Source organism: Candidozyma duobushaemuli (assembly GCF_002926085.2).
Source record: "Candidozyma duobushaemuli strain B09383 chromosome Unknown A_B09383, whole genome shotgun sequence".
Taxonomy (NCBI): domain Eukaryota; kingdom Fungi; phylum Ascomycota; class Pichiomycetes; order Serinales; family Metschnikowiaceae; genus Candidozyma; species Candidozyma duobushaemuli.
In genome coordinates, this window is record NW_020289901.1 from 3,148,323 (window position 1) to 3,166,056 (window position 17,734).

Genomic DNA, 17,734 nt, shown 5'->3' on the forward strand with positions numbered 1-17,734 from the left:
CTTCATGACTTTTTAAATCCGATCTTTTGCAAAAATGACTTCTTTTTCTTAACCTTTTTGTCACCGTTGCTCAGACCAGACGAGGTTTGCGATATGGACTTTTTGAGACGCTTGTCATTGAGTTTCTTTTCGTTTTTCCGCTCTTCTTCTTCACTATAAGAGATCATGCTCTTCACCTTGTATGGCTTGCCGCCGCTGCTGTTGGACATTGTACGTGTAGCAGGGTTTCCACCGCCACGTGAGTGGTGGTAGCTCTGGTATGCCTCATGCACCTTGTTGTTGAGTCTGGTAGGGGAATTCTTCGAATTGTCATTGACGCTGGTGAGATAATCCTTCAGTTCTCTAAGGGAGCTTGTTGAAATGATGGCGAGCATGTCTTGAAATTTTGACTCCGACTCCGAGGTCTCAATCTCATTGAGCCTCTCACCCATGGTGACATGCTGCAGGGACTCTGTCAGCGAGCACAAGCTGGTATCATCCGGCTGCTGGCCCGCATATGACTCAATCGATGCAGTCGAGGCTGCAGAGTTCTTTCTATTGTTTTGCGATGGTATCTCCAATTGGCCTTTCACCCCGCGGGTGTGATCTGAGAATGTCACCAGCAGTTGTTTCTCCCTTTTGCGCATCATCGTGTTCAGGGTCCCACAACAATAACAGGTACAGGGGAGTACTTAATGACGTAGGAACTTAATTTAATAAGATACATTTCGTGATCGTCGTTGGAGGACATTTGAGGTGCCAGCGCAAACTTCGAAAGCGCAAGGCCATTGTTGGGTGTGGATGCAGACGACATCGACAGACTCACCTTGGACTTGCGCATGGGGTATTTGAAATTGAGGTTCGTGCTCTTGTTGCCCAATATCACCAAGTTGGGCAGATACTGCTTGAAGATGTGGTCAAGCATGAACTTTGTGCCCACGGGCGGAGCCTTTTTGCCGCCGAGCGTCATGGGATCAGCTGGGGCGACATCGATGATGAACTCCACAGTCACTTTGAGGCAGAGCAGCTGGTCAGGGAGCGACTGCAAAATGTAATTGAGCAAATGCTCGCATTTCTTGTAGAGACGGTCCTCAAGAGCATTCTTTTTACGCTGGGTATTGGCGTTGAAGTACTTGAGGGGCACTAAGGCGGCCACGATCAAGTAGTCGCCGTTCTGGAGAAAGCCGATGTCGGATGTCTTTTGGTTTTGCAAGAGCCAGTCTAGCGAGTTCCAAGTGTGCTTGCGGCCTGACAACACGGTCAAGAGCTTGCGGGCGGTCAGTATGTTGTGGTCGTAGTCTTCGTGCTTGGTAGTGAGAGAGATGGAGGGGTAGTTGTTTTCGTTGGACAGCGGGTAGATCACTTGCTTGGATATGATGGGTGGGGCCACGGACGAGCGGCGGGGGCTGTTTCTGTAGTATGTCTGCTGGGAGTCGAACTTGAAGGAGTTGATGTCCGACAGCTTTGGGGTGTTGAACTGCGGGTCGAGGGCCATGAGCTCCTCATCGGACATGCCAGAATAGGACTTGCGGCGGCCGAATGGGCTGAGCTCGGCCACCAGCCCACGCGGCAGCTTATCGTCCTCATCGTCGTCGTCACTTACTAGGGCTAGTTCCAGGCGAGGCACCGTTTCCGGAGGACAGTCCACCAAGTCATTGATATCGTGGTACGACACGCCCAAGGAGCGGGCACGCGCGAGGTTATCGGTGAGCTGCTGCTTGGAAAGCCTGTTCTTCAATATCAGCTTGGAAGGCGGTTCAGGAAGCCGAGCCCGTTTGTGGGAAAATGCGTAGTTGAAGAGGCGGTTGTCAGTCGGCAGCACGGGCTCGTTGAAGGAGTAGTTGTAGAAGCGCAGGGACGCCTCGTCGTCCGGGTGGACATTGTTAAAGGATACTCTTCGGCAGTAGCCGGAGACCTCTGTCATAAATCAGAAATATGGGGAAACGGTGCGAATTATCGGGGATTGGTCTGACTTTATACCTTAACAGTGCACAATTCTGGGCACTCCTGCACCGCCAAAGAGGCCCCTGCGAACCCCAGACAGAGGTGATCAGAGCAGATAAAGGGACCGAGGAGGAGGGGGGTTTTAAAAAGTATAAATAGAGGCGGGATTCGCTGAATTTGTGGTTTTCACATTTTTTAAGCTCTTTTTGAAACCACTACGTTTGGATCTCGGGAGTGTGGCCTGCTGGTTGACATGCATGGCAGGCGAGGCTGAGGAGGCTGAACCCAGACATGGATTGACACCTTGAGGTATAAAGAGAGCGAGAAATCCACAATTTTCTGAATACTTTCTCTTTTTTCTCTACTAAAGCTGCCCCCGTGAGCTACTTCCATTTTACGGCTCGTGCGGCAAGTGCGTAGGCTGTGCTGAGGAGGCTATGAAGCAGCAGGTGGGACAATTCAATATTTGCTCTCAACCCCGAGAACGAAGAACAAAACCACGCAACCGAGAGCGCAATTCACCAGGTGACCCATAGTCGACACATAGTCTACACATAGTCGACTGTTCAGATTTTACAAAAAAAAAACATTTAGCATCCACCTGTTTCAAACCTCATTGGACAGTCCATTTAAGCTTTGAATCTCAGGATCGACCAAAACGCATACCACAACACCCCTACCCCATAAGTGTCAACGAAGGGAACCCCGAACACCTTCCACCTTCTCCCCACCGGCACAATGTGCCCGTTTTCCACTTGTCTTCTCTGCACAGAAATGTTCCTGGCCAGACCCTTTTGGATGATGGAGTCTCCACATTCCGGCCTCAAGCCCACCCAAGCCGTATCTGCGGACTAACTCCGGCTCCGATGGTCATGAGAAGATTGAGTGTATGGAGTTTAGGGGAGTGAAGTGAGATTTGGCCGCATGGCTCAGCCGGCTTGGTGACCAGGTCAATTGGTGTTTTGATTAGGTTTGATTTTGGGTAAGCTGAGTGAGCTTCAATGGAAATGGCATCTGTAGCTTTATGAGAATAGCGCGGCTAAAGCATCAATCGACTACTCCCTGGTAACCGATACTGCGGGTCAGCCGCTCAGGCTTGGCGCTACTCAATGGTTTCACTTGCAGCCGGGGAAGAATGGGAGGGTTGTTACGGAGATTGACTGGCATTTACGAAACCCTTTTGTGACTTTCTTGTCGAAGCTGTTCATTTCTTCCCTGCGTGACGTTCTCCGCAGGATGTGGTACCATGGTTTAGGTTTGCCAAGAAGCATGTGACAGGCGAGGTCTTTGTGGGAGGAAACGAGAAGAGATTTTGACAGAGCGGGAGGTTTTGAGGGGCCGGAAAATGGGAATTGTGGGATCCGGTGGGTATGAGCCATTTGGCGATTTCACAGCCAGCAGCCTGACATGTAGACGCACTGAGGACGGTGAGAATGAAAAATGAGACAAGCAGCGGAATCCACGCCTGATTCACCTTACGCTTAATTGAATGATCAATCATTTAAGGGGACGTCCTTAGCCCGAATTTCAAAAACGGCTGCCGGAACGAATTGCTTCCGCTCATATCCCCCGTTGCTTTGCAACTCCCTGACCGCTATATCCAGTCGTCTGCTGGAGCGATGATTCAGCCCGGGTGACGCTGCTTGCTTCCCCTCGGGCGCCTTGGTGCCCACACTTTAATCTTTAGGTTCTAGACTTGCGATCGTCGCTAGAAAATAAGGTTTTCGAGGGCATTGCCGTTTTGGGCACGCCGTTGCCCGGTTGTGTGGATTTTGCAAAAACTTCCACAAAATGCCTGGACGAAACGGCCTGAGCCCTAGTCCATTCTCAGCGGCCCGCTCTGAAATGAGAGCACCGTTCCCGCATCCAAGCCACAGCCCTGTCTGCGCAAAGCCAAAGCCATTTTTTGAAATTTAAAGCCAATAGACAAATGCTGGAATTTCAAAAAAAAAAAAAGGCAAAACTCCAGACTCAATTGTTAGAGGCACCGCCACCCGCCCAATGAGAGGCCTCTTATTCGTAGCAAGCTTCTCTGCAGCGAAAGCGCAGCGCATGTGTCAGGTGTGCCTGATTTGCAGCCACGGCGGTGACCAGAGCAGGCTTTCATGGATGGCAGTTTCACGGATCGGGCAAATTTAAAGAAATCGAAAATCTAAAAGGTGGTGCTCTTTTCTTGAGAATTTTATATCTTCTATTTTTAAGGCTTTGGGGCTTCGGGGACGACTTGAGGGTCCTGCCTCGCCTGCCTACCGTTGCTCTTATCGCGATGAGTGACATTCCAAGATCCCCAAACCCTCGCCTCCGCCAGGCCCAATCCCGAATCAAAAGAAAAACATCATCAATTCAAATCTCACTACTTCCGCCAAAATCAAAAAAATTTGCAAAATCGGCTCGCCCTGCCCGGACTTGCCCCTCGTCGTTTGCGCAGGCGACATCTCTCATGTTTTGTTGCTGACATTCGCAACGCCTCACTGGTTCTTTCTACAACATGTCCTGGTTTGACCCCGTTCCCATCACAAAGTTCGTCGAACTCAACAAAAAACAGGCCGCCGAGGATGTGCCCGAAAAATGCCCCGAGCCGCCTTCCCTCAATGGCCTCCAAATCCACTGTGGACCCATTCTTCGTCTTTGCGGTCTGTGGGAGGAGAATCTGCCCAACTACAGAGCCCTGATTTTGCTTGTCACCAAGGGAGAGACAGAGCCCGAGGTGTCGTATGCTTTAGGGCCTGCTGCTGAGGAAAATGCTCCAACTGGGTGGAAATCGCCCGAGGAAGGCGTGTTTCCAGGCATCAACTTCCACACGGAACAGGGCTTCAAGTTCTGGCGTTTCAATGTGCAATTGGATCTTGCCGAGTACGAACAGAAGGTCAGGTACTCGATCAATGGCCAGCAGAACGACGCTCATGCGTTTTTTCTTCCTGCTGCCGACCAGTCCATGAACGTCATGTCCTTCTCGTGTAACGGCTTTTCCTTATCTACAGACACCTCCCAGTACAAGTCGTCCTTGTGGCTCGATGTGCTTAGAAAACACGAGAAACAGCACTACCATGTCATGCTTGGCGGTGGTGACCAGATCTACTGTGATGCCATCAAGCTCCATGTGGATCTGATCCAGGAATGGCTCAATGAGACCACTGCAGCAAGAAAGAGGAAGATCCAGACGACTCCCGAGATGATTGACGAGATGGGCGACTTTTACTTGAAAGCGTACTTGGAGTGGTTTGGCCAGGGCTACTGGCAAGGTACCAACGGAGGCACTCTCCAGCACATGTTTCCCTTATCTATGGCCCAGATTCCGGCCGTCAACATCTACGATGACCACGACATTATCGACGGTTTTGGCTCTTACAAGGACCGCACCATGGCCTCCCACGTCTTCTCCACCATCGGAAATGTCGCCTACAAGTACTACATGCTTTTCCAGCACCACATGCTGGTGGACGAGGAGGTCTACCACAGCGACCCTTCGTGGATTTTGCTGAAGACGGAAGGAAAGTTTATCAAGCAGCGCAACCACTCGGTGTACATGCGTCTTGGTAAGGAGATTTCGCTTTTGGGTGTCGACTGTCGTACCGAAAGACGCCTTCACCAGATCATTGACCCTGACACCTACGACCTTGTGTTTAAGCGATGCCAGGACGAGCTCACTAAAACTCCAGAAACAAAGCACCTTTTGGTCATGCTTGGTGTTCCCATCTTGTATCCCAGAATGGTCTGGCTCGAGTGGATTTTGACCCTGCGTATTTTCAAGCCAATTCGTGGTTTGGCCACTAGAGGCATAGTGGCCCAAGGTTTGGTCAACGAGTTCGACGGCAGCATTGAAGTGTTGGACGACTTGAACGACCACTGGTGCTCGAAGTACCACAAGAAAGAACGTAACGCCTTGATGAAGCGCTTGATAGACCTTGGTGCTGCCAATGGTGTTCGTATCACCATTCTTTCTGGTGACGTGCATTTGGGCTGTTTTGGCAGAATGAAGACCAAGATCCACCACCACCCTAATGCTCATATCCTCAGAGACGCTGAGAAGGAGAATCTCAATGTCACGGAAACGCCGCAGTACGACCCACGTTTGATATTTAATGTGATCTCCTCCGCTATTGTGAATGCTCCTCCTCCAGACGTTATGCCCACTTTGCTTAAGAGACAGAACAAGATCCACAAGTTCGACTCCAACACCACCGAGGACATTGTGCCTATTTTTATGTCCGATACCGACGGCACTCCTCGTGATAATCATTATTTCTTGAACAAGAGAAACTGGAGTGACTTGATTTTGGCCAAGCAGTCCACCGAGTATGCCAGTGTTGCTGGAACCGGCATTTCCAAGTTCCCTGGCTCGAAGCTGGAGCACGACCAGGAGGTGTTGGCTGACCATAAAGTGGACGAGCACTACTTAAAGTACCCTGTGCTTGAAAACAGTTTGGTCACCACTTTGCACGTTGAGGATAACGGTAACGATACCGAGGCCACAACAGCGGACTACGAAATCATGATTCCAGATCTCCAGGGCAAGTTCAAGTTGCAGCAGAGCCGTATCAAGCACTTGACCGGTCAGTGAGACACAGACTAGACGATTGATATCGCATAAAAGTTGAACCTGATTGTTTGTATTATGCCTAGGCGGCTGCCGCCTCCATTGTATCAATGTAATAATAAATATTGTTAGAAAATGCCAGGCATTGTTTGCAGTTTTTCACGTAATTCCAAGCAGGTGATGATCATCGCACCTAAGCCATAGGCCTGGTTACTGGACATGGCACTGGTTTCATAGTGGAATGGCGAGTTCAGAAATCAAAACTTCACCAATGGACTTCTCAAGACTAGTCTGAAATTTCCGTATGTCTTGACAACGCTCAGCCGTGCTTGTACCTTAAATGCCCCTTGCAACAATGGCCATGCGGTTCCTTACAATGAACTTATCTAGCCAATATCGTAGGTTGCGTTGGAATTAGATGGCTATTGACCGAGCCAAGCAAAAACGAATGTTTTTGAATGTCACCTTAAAAAAAGCTTTCCTCAATGAGAAGCAGTAACTATGTGCATCAAGAGACCTGGATCCACTGGAATTTAGCCTTGCCTATCAACCCACGGCTAAGTACTTGGGGGCAGTTTTCCCAATTTCCCTAAACCTCAAAATGCAAACCTTATTTCTCCACAAACCGTGAATCAACAACAATAGGCTATTCCGTGCTGCCCCGCTTATCTAATCCACCCCACCATCGAAGTCAAACTTCTCCACAGACCCACACGGCTGTACACTAATTTCCCAATCTCTTCAGTCTTCAACTCTTCACATTTAGTCTTTTTCGTCCACTCGCCTGAACCCTGCGTTATAGCCGCTCTGTAACAGGGTCTAGTCAAGCCCAGTGGCTGCGAAACGGAATGTGCAGCGGAACCGAAACACAGCCAAAGCCGCAAACACACCTTTTATTTCAAGCAACAAAATCGCCAAAGGAAACTGATTCACCATTTTTTTCCAATCTAAGCAAAATTTCTCGGATTCCCTCGGCCAAGACCCGTTTCCCCTGAGCCGCTTTCGTTATCTGACTCTGAGTAGGGCTCTGCATGGCGTACCCCAGAGTTCGCAGCCACTTCATTTCAGAAACAACGACATCATCGAGATCGTCCTGATCGTCATCGGCTGTGCGGACTCCCCATAGGTCCAGAGGTACTGTTTTCGAAAAATTCTTTGCCAAGTTGAAAAAAGCCGTTTTGCATTACTGGCACCGACCCATACACTCATCCAGGACCTGAGACAAAGCTGCCTTATCGACATACCGAAAGCTACGTTTGCCATCACCGCCAATTAAGGTTTGGCTGTCCCTTTCTTCCGATCAGATCACCCTCGTCGTCGCTGCCGGCGGCTTGCCTGGCCTTATCAGACATTCCTTGCACATTCTCACAGTCCGTCCAGACTGCCGTTAGCCTCCATTTGACACTTATCGGCTGCTAGAAATTCACAGGCGAATCCGTATACGTGAAGCACAGGCTGGCAAATACACCGCATCTGTTTTAGTTCTTCCCCAAAGCCAGCGTCATTGTGCCACTCTCTCCCAAAGACACAATTCCGCATCTGCCAAAACCCGCCGATAACACACCACTACCCCAGTTCAGTCTGAGAACCACTTTTCAAAATTCACTCCCTGACCTCAAGCTCCCCGTCAAACTACCGAATGGACGGTCCTCCGAGAAAGAAACACAAGGACCGTTCCGCTGCGGTGGTAGGCATATCTCGCCTGATAGCTGCGTGCCAGCGCTGTCGAAGCAAGAAGATCAAGTGTGACCAGAACTTCCCAAAATGCTCCAAGTGTGAACGAGCCGGTCTCGAATGCGTGGGTATCGACCCTGCCACGGGTAGAGAAGTGCCCAGGCTGTATGTGTACCATTTGGAAGAAAAAGTGCAAAGATTGGAAGCCCTTCTTCGCCAGAAAGGCTTGGATCCTTCTGGAGAGGAGGAAAGCCCAGCGCTGGCGCTGGTGCTGGTGGCGTCTGAGCCTGTGGGTCCCATGGGCGTCACATTTGCAAAATTGATGGTTACAGCGAACCGCATGAATATGGGTCCCAGCGACCTGCTGGCTCTGGTTCCCGTGGACGTTTCTCCAGCTATACTACCACCGAAAAAGACCGCCATGGAGTTTATCCGAATATTTTTTGCCCAGAGCAACTCCCAGCTTCCAGTGCTTCATAGGGAGACCTTCCTTCGTGACATATTTATTCCCGTCTACGGCGCCTGGGACGAAAACGTGCTGTTGGCCTCAGACTACCTGGCCTTCAATAGAAGCTGCTACGACGATTCCATCATGCCAGACGAACAGACCTGGTTGGCTCAGTACAAGCAGGCGATGCAAGCGCTGCTTTCTGGAGACCAGGATCCAGCTAGAGCGTCTCTGTCGATTCCCACGCCCGAGGGCTTCCGCAAGCCATTGTTCTTCTTGAACATCATCTTTGCCATCTCCTCGTCAACAAATCACTTGCAATACCATACCCACATGAGCGAGCTGTTCAAGGAAGCCGCCATGAGACATGTGGATGCTACATATTCCACAGCCGATCTGCTTGAGCAACTTGAGGCTGTGCTTCTACAGACGCTTTATCTGGTAATGAGACCCAATGTCCCTGGAGTGTGGTATTTGCTAGGCACTGCGCTACGATTATGTGTGGATATGGGGCTTCACAAGGAGGAGCACCCTAAAGCACAGACAATGTCTGCGTTCACCAAGGATCGCCGCAGAAGGCTTTTTTGGTCCACTTACTCAATCGACCGTCAAATGTGCTTCTATTTGGGAAGACCCGTGGGAATTCCCGAAGAGTCCATCACCGCACGGTTACCTTCTGAATTGGACGATGCCTTCATCGATCCAAGCGACAATAATACCAGAGACTATTCAGACAACAGCGGCGGCATGGCCTCTTGCAAAACAATCACCCTTTCCTTCTTCAAAGTGCGTCAGATCCAGCTGGAGTGCCAAAGAATCCTATACGAAAACGGCGAGCTTCCTAGACGCTTCTCCAATTTGGCTCAGTGGAAAGCACATATTTCAGAAGAGCTCGAGCTTTGGCGTGCCAGGTGCCCCAAGAAGTCCCGCAAGATGAACTGTGAGTTCAACACAGAGTTCTTTGACCTTAACTATTACCACACTCTTTTGTTGATTAACGGGCTTTCCAAAAAGACATTCCAACTTGCGCCCGACGCCTACTTCAAGGTTCTCGAGGCGCTGAAGGGCCTTATGGCGTGTTACAGTAAGCTTTACCACAAGAAGGCCATCAACTACACCTGGGCTGCAGTGCACAATTTGTTCATGGCTGGAACCTCATACCTTTTTGTGCTTTACAACTCAGAACAACTGCGCAGCCTGAACAGCGCTGACGAAGTTAAAGTCGTCACGGAGGACTGCCTACTGGTTTTGGCGCTGTTGGTTGCATCTTGCACGGCCGCAAAATCATGTATGGACACTTTCCTGATGCTCACAGCAGTGGTGCTCAAGTTGCGCTACGATGTTGCAGTCGAAGGCACCATGGTGGGAATTAGCAAACACCAACTTGACCTGGTAAGTGGAACTGGAAGCTTGAAGGGCAACTTGGCAAGTCTTGTAGAAGGCATTGCAAATGAAAGCGAGAAGTCTCAGCAAGAAGCGTCTCATGATCTGCCTCGTTTTGGATGGGTTTCTCGTGAGGCCTTTGAGCCGGAGCCTCGTACTTATGAGCAAGCTCTTCCCACACCTATGATGCCCGAAACTCACCTCGAAGATTTCTTCTTGGAACTTGAGAATCTCTCGCCCGTCTCGTCTATCAGAGAACCAACCAACATGGACTTGACGATTTCCAACGAATTGCCTAGCGGGCAAAACAGAGACGGAAAGCGAGTGTTTGAGCTTATCCAGCAAATGCCCACAGAACCTATCTGGGACCAATTCTTTGGTCGTCTGATGGCGCCATCCTTCAAACAGGAGCCCACGACACCATAGGTGTCATTGTAAGCTAAATTTAATTGATTATTATGCGATGGAGTAGGTTATCATATTACATGTGAATGGGATACAATTTTCAGCAAGTGTAGATGGCCCTTATCGTGAAGGACTTCGATGCCATTTGGGCATTGGCTTTAATCGATCGAACTTTACCGAGACTTGACTTGAAATGTTCAATTGACGTCAGACATCCCAGATGTTCTCGATCAGAAACGAATGCTTTCTTCTGAACATATGCACTCGCCTCGTGTGTTGTCAATTGGCTATTCTTTTTTCCCTCAAAGATCAACAAGATTCGACGCCTCCGCAAGTACTTCACTCCCTCCATCTAGCAACTCCTGCCCGTTAGCAGGTTTACACTCCCACGCTGTCACCGAATCTCCATCGTAAGTACCCCAAACAGAAACAATGGTGCCTTTTCGTAGACAATCACCTGCGACGTGCAAATTCTCAATGTTTATAGGCACAGGCTCGGGCTTTGCTGGTGCTCCGTCTAGCACTACCTGAGTGTGTAGTTCTGGAAGATTTGGAACTCTCACCAAGAACAAGTTAGGTGGTTTGTGTTCGCTGACTTGAGCCACAATGCGTACTTTCTGTACTTTCGCTGTTGATGCCTTGGGGTACTGGAGTGGAAGGACTGCAGGATCCAACACGATCCGGGGCATATATAAGGAAAGTGGTGCTCTTGAATCTGGGGTAGTAGTTTCTGCAGGTGTCTGATGAGAAGCCTACAGAGGGTCCACTACCTGAAGGCTATATTCAATGGAATATAAAAACCTGGGTGAAAATCGTCCTTTTATGACCACTTTTGGAAGCAATCATTTTTTTCTCTGCAAAATTCGCTCTATATCGCCTTTTCGTTAAACCCTGGTAATTCACTAGTCAGCTGCGACGCGACGCGAATATCACCAACCTCATCAACTACATACTCATCATGAACGAGTCACTAGTGGAAGGCACGACAGAAAGAGTCGCCGATAACTTTAAAGAATCATTTGAGAAGAATGACGAATTCAACTTGAGCTCCAAACCGAGAAACTACTCCCGTCAGTTTTTCTCCATGTACCAGCACAGACTCTCCGTATTGAAGCCTAGGGTGGATCTGGTTGCTATGGAGAAATGGGGGCACAATACGAGACGCGTGGATGGTCAGAAGATCCAGAGAAAAGACAGGATCTTGGATATTGCCGGTGGCGAGTTGTGCTGGGTTTCAGGAACTGTCTTCACGGAGATGAAAAACAAGCTTGATATATTTAAGGACGTGGAGCACGGGACAGACGATGTTATGCCCAAAACGCCCGCGAGCTATATTGGAAACGAGGCTAGTATTGTGATGTTGGAGGATGAGAGTGGTAGGGCTATTTTGCATAACGAGAACCTCTTGGCTAACTCTAGAGTGGTGAGCGGTGTGATTGTCGCTGTTTTGGGAATCGAGATCCAGGCGGGCATTTTCGAGGCCATGGAGATTATCTATCCTACGCCAGCTCCACAGAAGCCGCTTTCCACATCGTCAGATCTGGACAGTTACATTGCATTGGTGTCAGGCCTTAAATTCCAGAAAGAGACCGACTGCGACTTGAAGACCGTGCTTTTACAGCAATGGCTCTGTGGAGAGGCAGGAAGCGCCGAGGACTTCGCTCTAGCTAGCAAAGTGTCCAGAGTCATCCTAGCAGGAAACTCATTAGAGGAATTCGAGGAGGACACTGAGCGGGCTAAAGACGACTTTGGCTCTAAGAATACCTCCCACTTCAAAGCAGAGTCCTTGGTACTTTTCAACGCATGGCTTCTGTCAATTGTGGCTCTGATTCCCGTGACTATCATGGCTGGCCCCAAGGACCCAGCTGAAATCTGCATGCCTCAACAGGCGCTCCATCGTTCCTTGCTCGGAATCAATGCTAAGTACACGGGAGTTTCAGCCACTGACCCAGTGCAAAACGTCACAAATCCAGCTTGGATGGAGATGGAAAACGGACTCCGTATCCTAGGCTCCGCAGGACAGAACATCACCGACATCACCAAATACTACCCACCAGAGCTGGAAATTGCACCTTCTGAACTAATGTCCAAGACGCTACTCTGGCAGCATGTGGCTCCTACAGCGCCAGATACGCTCTACTGCTATCCATACGACGATGCTGACCCATTTGCACTCGAAGAGACGCCGCACTTATACTTTGCTGGAAACCAAAGCGAGTTTGGCAGCCGAAAGGTGCAATTGGGAGAATTTGAATCTACAGTTGTGAGTATACCTGAGTTTGCAGAGACGGGGCAGATGGTGTTGGTAAATACGAGCACGTTGGAGGTCAAGGTGATTGAGTTTGGCGTCTAGAGCGGCTGATCCAAAAACATTTAGCGATGAATACTAAAACAAGGCATTGCGTGGTATTGATAAGAACAGGGGACCTCAATGTTGCATATAATGGAGATTGTTCCCGCTAGATTGCAGAGTGTTGAAAGGGGAAGTTTGAAGCGTAAAGCTAGAAGCTAGATTCGGCGTGCCTCGAAGGGTTAAGCAATACTTTACGGTTGCAGGCATCAAAGGCACGCCAGGAATTGAATGATAAGCTTCTCTTGGTTCTTGTGGCTGCAAAGAGCTCTCAAAACGAGCATTGACATGCATCTTTCAGCAGGGCCATGCTTCACCAATTTACTCTCTCCAACTTCAATTACGACCAAAACCTTCCCAAATTCACAGATCACAGGTATCCCATCACAATTATCACGCCATTCCAACCAAAAACATCATAATGAAAAAGTCCATGCAAGGCCACCAGCCCGACACGTACCCCTAAAAAGGCATATTTGTGTATGGCTGGTCAAGAATTGCTCGGCCGGTTGTGTCTGCGGCGTTCCACTCTTGGTACGCCTGGTGCCTAAGTGAGCGGCGCTAACAATTCCTGTGGACTCAATGGATCCAAACAATGGCTGCTCCTATGCCCGCATGAAAGTGGCGGCTCAAGCCAGAAACCCCAAAGCCTGGCCTACAACAGATCCTTGCATGGACCCATTTGACGATTTGTGATATTTCGCAGCCAAATACGAGGGTCCTGTAGCGCTGCTTAAGTTACGGAGGGTATATTATTTGACGGCTGCTGCGCTTTACAGTGAGCCGGGTGGAATCCGAAGACCCCATTTTGTGGCCAATTTTGCCTGATTTAGTATGTGAGACCTTTACTTACCCATAGTGACTAGTCAATTGACTCTTTTTTTCAACCGCCCAGGGGCAACCCCACGTCAAAAAAGTTGCTTGCCACCCTCCCCAGCAATGCAGTGGAACCCTCACTAACGGGCCCGTAGTGTGCCAAGCCAGCACGGATAACACCCAATTTTTCCGTTACTACTCTTCTCGAATTTAAATTGTAAAAAAGCACCACCGAAGCTTCCAGTCCATTATTTGCCCGTTTGCTGCTTCGGTGGATTTATCCTTGTTTTTCTCCCTCGTGACAATCCCTAGTGCATCTGTCCGAGCCTGCTGCGAGCAAGAGCCAACATTTGAACAGCTCACTCAATTGAGAAAAAATAACACCTACGCCGAACCCTGAGTCCCTTCCTTCCACTTGCAATTCTTTCCCAGCCAGCATATACTATTTTTAACCCTTCTCTGGCCATTTGTTACGGACACCCCTGCCTCCTGTCTGTTGCTCGCAAAAAACCACCGCTTTTTATCACCAACCCACAACTACAACACCTCAGGGATGTCCGGCTCCGAATCGCCCGGCCAGTCCGGCCAGGGCCGCAAAAAGAATCTTTATATCGCCCACCGCCGTTCGCCGTCCGAGTTGACCACCTTGATGGTGGAGCAGTACAACTTACAGCGTCAGTTGGAAGCTGTCCAGTCGCAGCAGAAACAGCTCCTTGAAGGTCACCAAAGACTGCCATCCCAGGGTGGCGGCCACCGGCGTACCGGTTCTGCTTCTTCCCAGGGCCATTCCCGTCGTCACTCATTGGGTTTGAACGAGGCTATCAAGGCCGCCGCAAACCAAAGACAAACTCAGGCTCCTCAAGACAGCCAGGGTTTCCTCCAGCCACTGAGCCAGCCGCTCCAGCCACAGGGCCTGCCTTTGGGTCAGAGTGCCTCTGGCCAGCTCCAGCTGGACTTCCGTTTCCCCAGCCCCAATTACGCCGCTGCTGCCTCCGAAGGCTCTCCCAGAGGCCATTCTCGTTCTCGCCTGTACCAGCAGTTTAAATTTCCTCCCGACAACAACCCGTTGCATCCCCCTGCACCCACATTTCTGCTTTCGCCAGAACGGGGCAGTCAGGGCCACCTGAGACGGGGCTCTCATGCTCGTCTGAATTCCAAGACAGATGGCATTAATTCCAATTGGCGCCTTCAACAGCAGCCCGCTCACCAAAGAACCCTGCTGGCGTTGGAGCCTCCTCAATTCGTACCTGGTCACAAGGGTAGGGGCTCCTCCTTTGGCGGCCTGGTGCTGTCGTTGCTGCAGTTCATGCCCAACCAGGGTGGCGGCGGCCAAGGCAGCGGCAGAAAGTCTCTTTTCGCTCCTTACTTGCCACAGCTGTCTTTGCCTGAATTGATCAACGATGGCCGTCTTGTCACCGGTATCTTGCGTGTGAACAAGAAAAACAGATCTGACGCCTATGTCTCCACCGACGGTCTTTTGGATGCGGACATTTTCATTTGTGGTTCCAAGGACCGTAACCGTGCGCTTGAGGGCGACCTTGTGGCTGTTGAATTGTTGGTCGTCGACGAAGTCTGGGAGTCTAAGAAGGAGAAGGAGGAGAAGAAGCGTCGTAAGGACAACACCTTGCTGAAAAACACCTCCGTCTTGAGCGACGACATCCACAATGACGCCACCTCCACACTGAATGAAGACTCCAAGGACGATGAGGGTCTTGGACGTAGGGGTTCTCTCAAGCAGCGTCCAACCATGAAGAAGAACGACGATGTCGAAGTCGAGGGTCAGTCGTTGCTCTTGGTTGAAGAGGAAGAGATCAACGACGATGTGAAGCCCTTGTATGCTGGACACGTTGTTGCTGTGGTTGACAGAATTCCTGGTCAAATTTTTACAGGTACTCTTGGCCTCTTGAGACCTGCTCAGGCCGCGCAGGCTGCCATTGACAAGAAGTCTGGCAAGGAGCCTTCTGTCCAGACTCCCAAAGCTCCTAAGATTGTTTGGTTCAAGCCTACCGACAAGAGGGTTCCTTTGATTGCCATTCCAACCGAGCAAGCACCCAAAGATTTTGTTGACAACCACGAAGCATATGCCGATCAATTGTTCATTGCATCCATCAAGAGATGGCCAATTACTTCCTTGCATCCATTCGGTACCTTAGGCGACAAGCTCGGCTGCATTGATGACCCTCAAGTTGGTATTGATGCCATCTTTTCTGACAACAATTTCCTGTGCTCCGAATACCCCACCGGCGATGAGGGATACATCAAGTCCTTGTTGTCCTCGGTACCTAGTGTCGAGATTGAGTTGGCGAACCCCAACAGAGCCGAATTCTTCAACGACTACGTCGTTGCATTCACGGAAAACAATGAATTTGTCGACCATGCCATGCACGTCAAGCGTCTTAGCAACACTATCATTGAATTAGGTTTCCATGCTGTTGACATCTCTCATTACGTCCAGCCAGGCTCCGTTTTGGAAAGAAAAGCGAAGAAGATTTCCTCATCGGTATTCTTGCCTCAAAAGGCTGCTCACTTGTTCCCTTCAGAGGTGAACGATTTGATCTCGTTTAAGGACAATGAAAAGAGCTTGGCTGTGTCTGTCACCTTCGAGATTGACACTACTTCCTTCGAAGTCGAAAATGTGCATATCCGGGAATCTGTCGTCGTACCTAAGCTGACAGTGTCTTTCGATGATGTCGATGCCATCCTTGGTAACGGTAAAATCAACGGCGAAATCACTCAAGCCACATGTGACTACATCAAGACATTCGCTCTTATTGCCAAAGAATTCCGTCGTCAGCGTTTGAATGACAAGACCCTCGGAATCAGTCCTAGCTTGACCCTCTTGGATCAGATTGATGACGAGAAGGTCAGGTTGCATATGAACATTTTTGAAAGCAGCTCAGCTCTTAGCATCGTATCAGAAATTGGCTACAAGGTTAACTCTACCATTGCTGTCAAAGTGCATGCCGCCTTGGGTGACGAGGCATTCTTGCGTCGCCAGGCATTGCCCACATTGCAAAAGATTGAAAACTTTTCACGTAAAGCATTTAACTTGGGCTTCAAAATCGATACCTCCACACCAAGCACTTTGCAGCAGTCAATCTTGAAAATTGACGATCCACTCAAGAGACAATGTATCGAGACGTTGTTGTACAAGTGCATGCCCAGAGCCAAGTACTACATTGCAGGTAAGCAAGACCCTGAGAATTACTCGCATTACTACTTGAACTTACCACTTTACACTCATTTCACATCGCCATTGCGCCGTTTTGCCGATCTCATTGTGCACCGGCAGGTGAAGCAAGTGATCCAAGCTGCTGAGAGAGAGAAATCTCCAGACTTGGACGCTTTGAATGCCATCTCTGTCTACTGTAACTTCAAGAAGGATTGCGCTGCTAATGCTCAAGAGCAAGGTATCCACTTGTTGTTATCACAAACAATCAACGAGATGAGCGAGCATGCGGGCCAGTTATTAGTGATGGGCACCGTGCTTCAGGTTTATGAGTCTTCGTTCGATGTATTCATACCTGAGTTTGGCATTGAGAAGAGAGTACACGGTGACCAATTACCTTTGGTGAAGGCTGAGTTCGACAAGGCAAACCGTGTGCTTGAGTTGTTTTGGGAGAAGGGTGTAGACTCCGCAACTTACGTTCCACCCGACGAGAAGTCATCATTGAGTTACCGTCTGTCGATCAAGAACAAGTACCGCACATCAGCGCTGGAGGCTGCCAAGATCCAGCGCAAGAACGCTACCGAGAGAAACAACAACATTGTTCCTGACAGCGTGATTGAGAAGTTGTCGGCGTTGCAGCTCAGCGTTCCTAAGGTGGCTCCACCACAAATCAAGCCCTGGAAATCAATCCCTTCGTCACCATCCATCAGCCAGTTTGGCAGCCGGCCTGGCTCTGGGGCTTTCCATGAAACCACTTCCGACGACGGTGGCTTGAGTCCCTACTTGCAAGACGTCGTCACCCGTGTGGAAAACAAGTCTTACATCCAAGAGATTCGTGAAATGCAGCCGGTGCCCGTTTTGTTGCGGGCCGAGATCGGTAAGGGCATGGCGTTGCCATGTTTGACGGTGCGGGTCTTGAATCCATTCGCCGAGGCATAACGAATCACGAACTTTGAGCATACTGGTAATACAGATAATATTGAATTGTTGTAGCAGAGGTCGAGGCGTAGTTTTACGAGTAGTGAGATC

General features: G+C 49.7%; 7 protein-coding genes across 7 annotated transcripts; 4 read left to right on the top strand and 3 right to left on the bottom strand. All coding sequences in view use genetic code 12, as the record gives it.

Annotated features, from left to right (window-relative positions):
- Positions 1-2: 2 nt before the first annotated feature.
- CXQ87_001420 (uncharacterized protein) lies at positions 3-431 on the bottom strand (the record flags this gene model as incomplete). The annotated part of the gene is made up of 1 exon (XM_025479957.1): positions 3-431. One exon carries the CDS (start codon positions 429-431, stop codon positions 3-5), a length of 429 nt encoding a protein of 142 aa, XP_025339430.1.
- Positions 432-634: 203 nt separating this feature from the next.
- On the bottom strand, positions 635-1,903 carry CXQ87_001421 (uncharacterized protein; the record flags this gene model as incomplete). The annotated part of the gene is made up of 1 exon (XM_025479958.1): positions 635-1,903. The coding sequence occupies one exon, from the start codon at positions 1,901-1,903 to the stop codon at positions 635-637; it is 1,269 nt and encodes a 422-aa protein (XP_025339431.1).
- Positions 1,904-4,411: 2,508 nt separating this feature from the next.
- Positions 4,412-6,484, top strand: CXQ87_001422 (uncharacterized protein; the record flags this gene model as incomplete). The annotated part of the gene is made up of 1 exon (XM_025479959.1): positions 4,412-6,484. One exon carries the CDS (start codon positions 4,412-4,414, stop codon positions 6,482-6,484), a length of 2,073 nt encoding a protein of 690 aa, XP_025339432.1.
- A 1,615-nt stretch (positions 6,485-8,099) lies between these two features.
- Positions 8,100-10,391, top strand: PPR1 (Ppr1p; the record flags this gene model as incomplete). The annotated part of the gene is made up of 1 exon (XM_025479960.1): positions 8,100-10,391. One exon carries the CDS (start codon positions 8,100-8,102, stop codon positions 10,389-10,391), a length of 2,292 nt encoding a protein of 763 aa, XP_025339433.1.
- Positions 10,392-10,672: 281 nt separating this feature from the next.
- Positions 10,673-11,059, bottom strand: TEN1 (Ten1p; the record flags this gene model as incomplete). The annotated part of the gene is made up of 1 exon (XM_025479961.1): positions 10,673-11,059. The coding sequence occupies one exon, from the start codon at positions 11,057-11,059 to the stop codon at positions 10,673-10,675; it is 387 nt and encodes a 128-aa protein (XP_025339434.1).
- A 269-nt stretch (positions 11,060-11,328) lies between these two features.
- On the top strand, positions 11,329-12,723 carry HYS2 (DNA-directed DNA polymerase delta subunit; the record flags this gene model as incomplete). The annotated part of the gene is made up of 1 exon (XM_025479962.1): positions 11,329-12,723. One exon carries the CDS (start codon positions 11,329-11,331, stop codon positions 12,721-12,723), a length of 1,395 nt encoding a protein of 464 aa, XP_025339435.1.
- A 1,366-nt stretch (positions 12,724-14,089) lies between these two features.
- SSD1 (mRNA-binding translational repressor) lies at positions 14,090-17,644 on the top strand (the record flags this gene model as incomplete). The annotated part of the gene is made up of 1 exon (XM_025479963.1): positions 14,090-17,644. One exon carries the CDS (start codon positions 14,090-14,092, stop codon positions 17,642-17,644), a length of 3,555 nt encoding a protein of 1,184 aa, XP_025339436.1.
- Between the last annotated feature and the right edge of the window lie 90 nt (positions 17,645-17,734).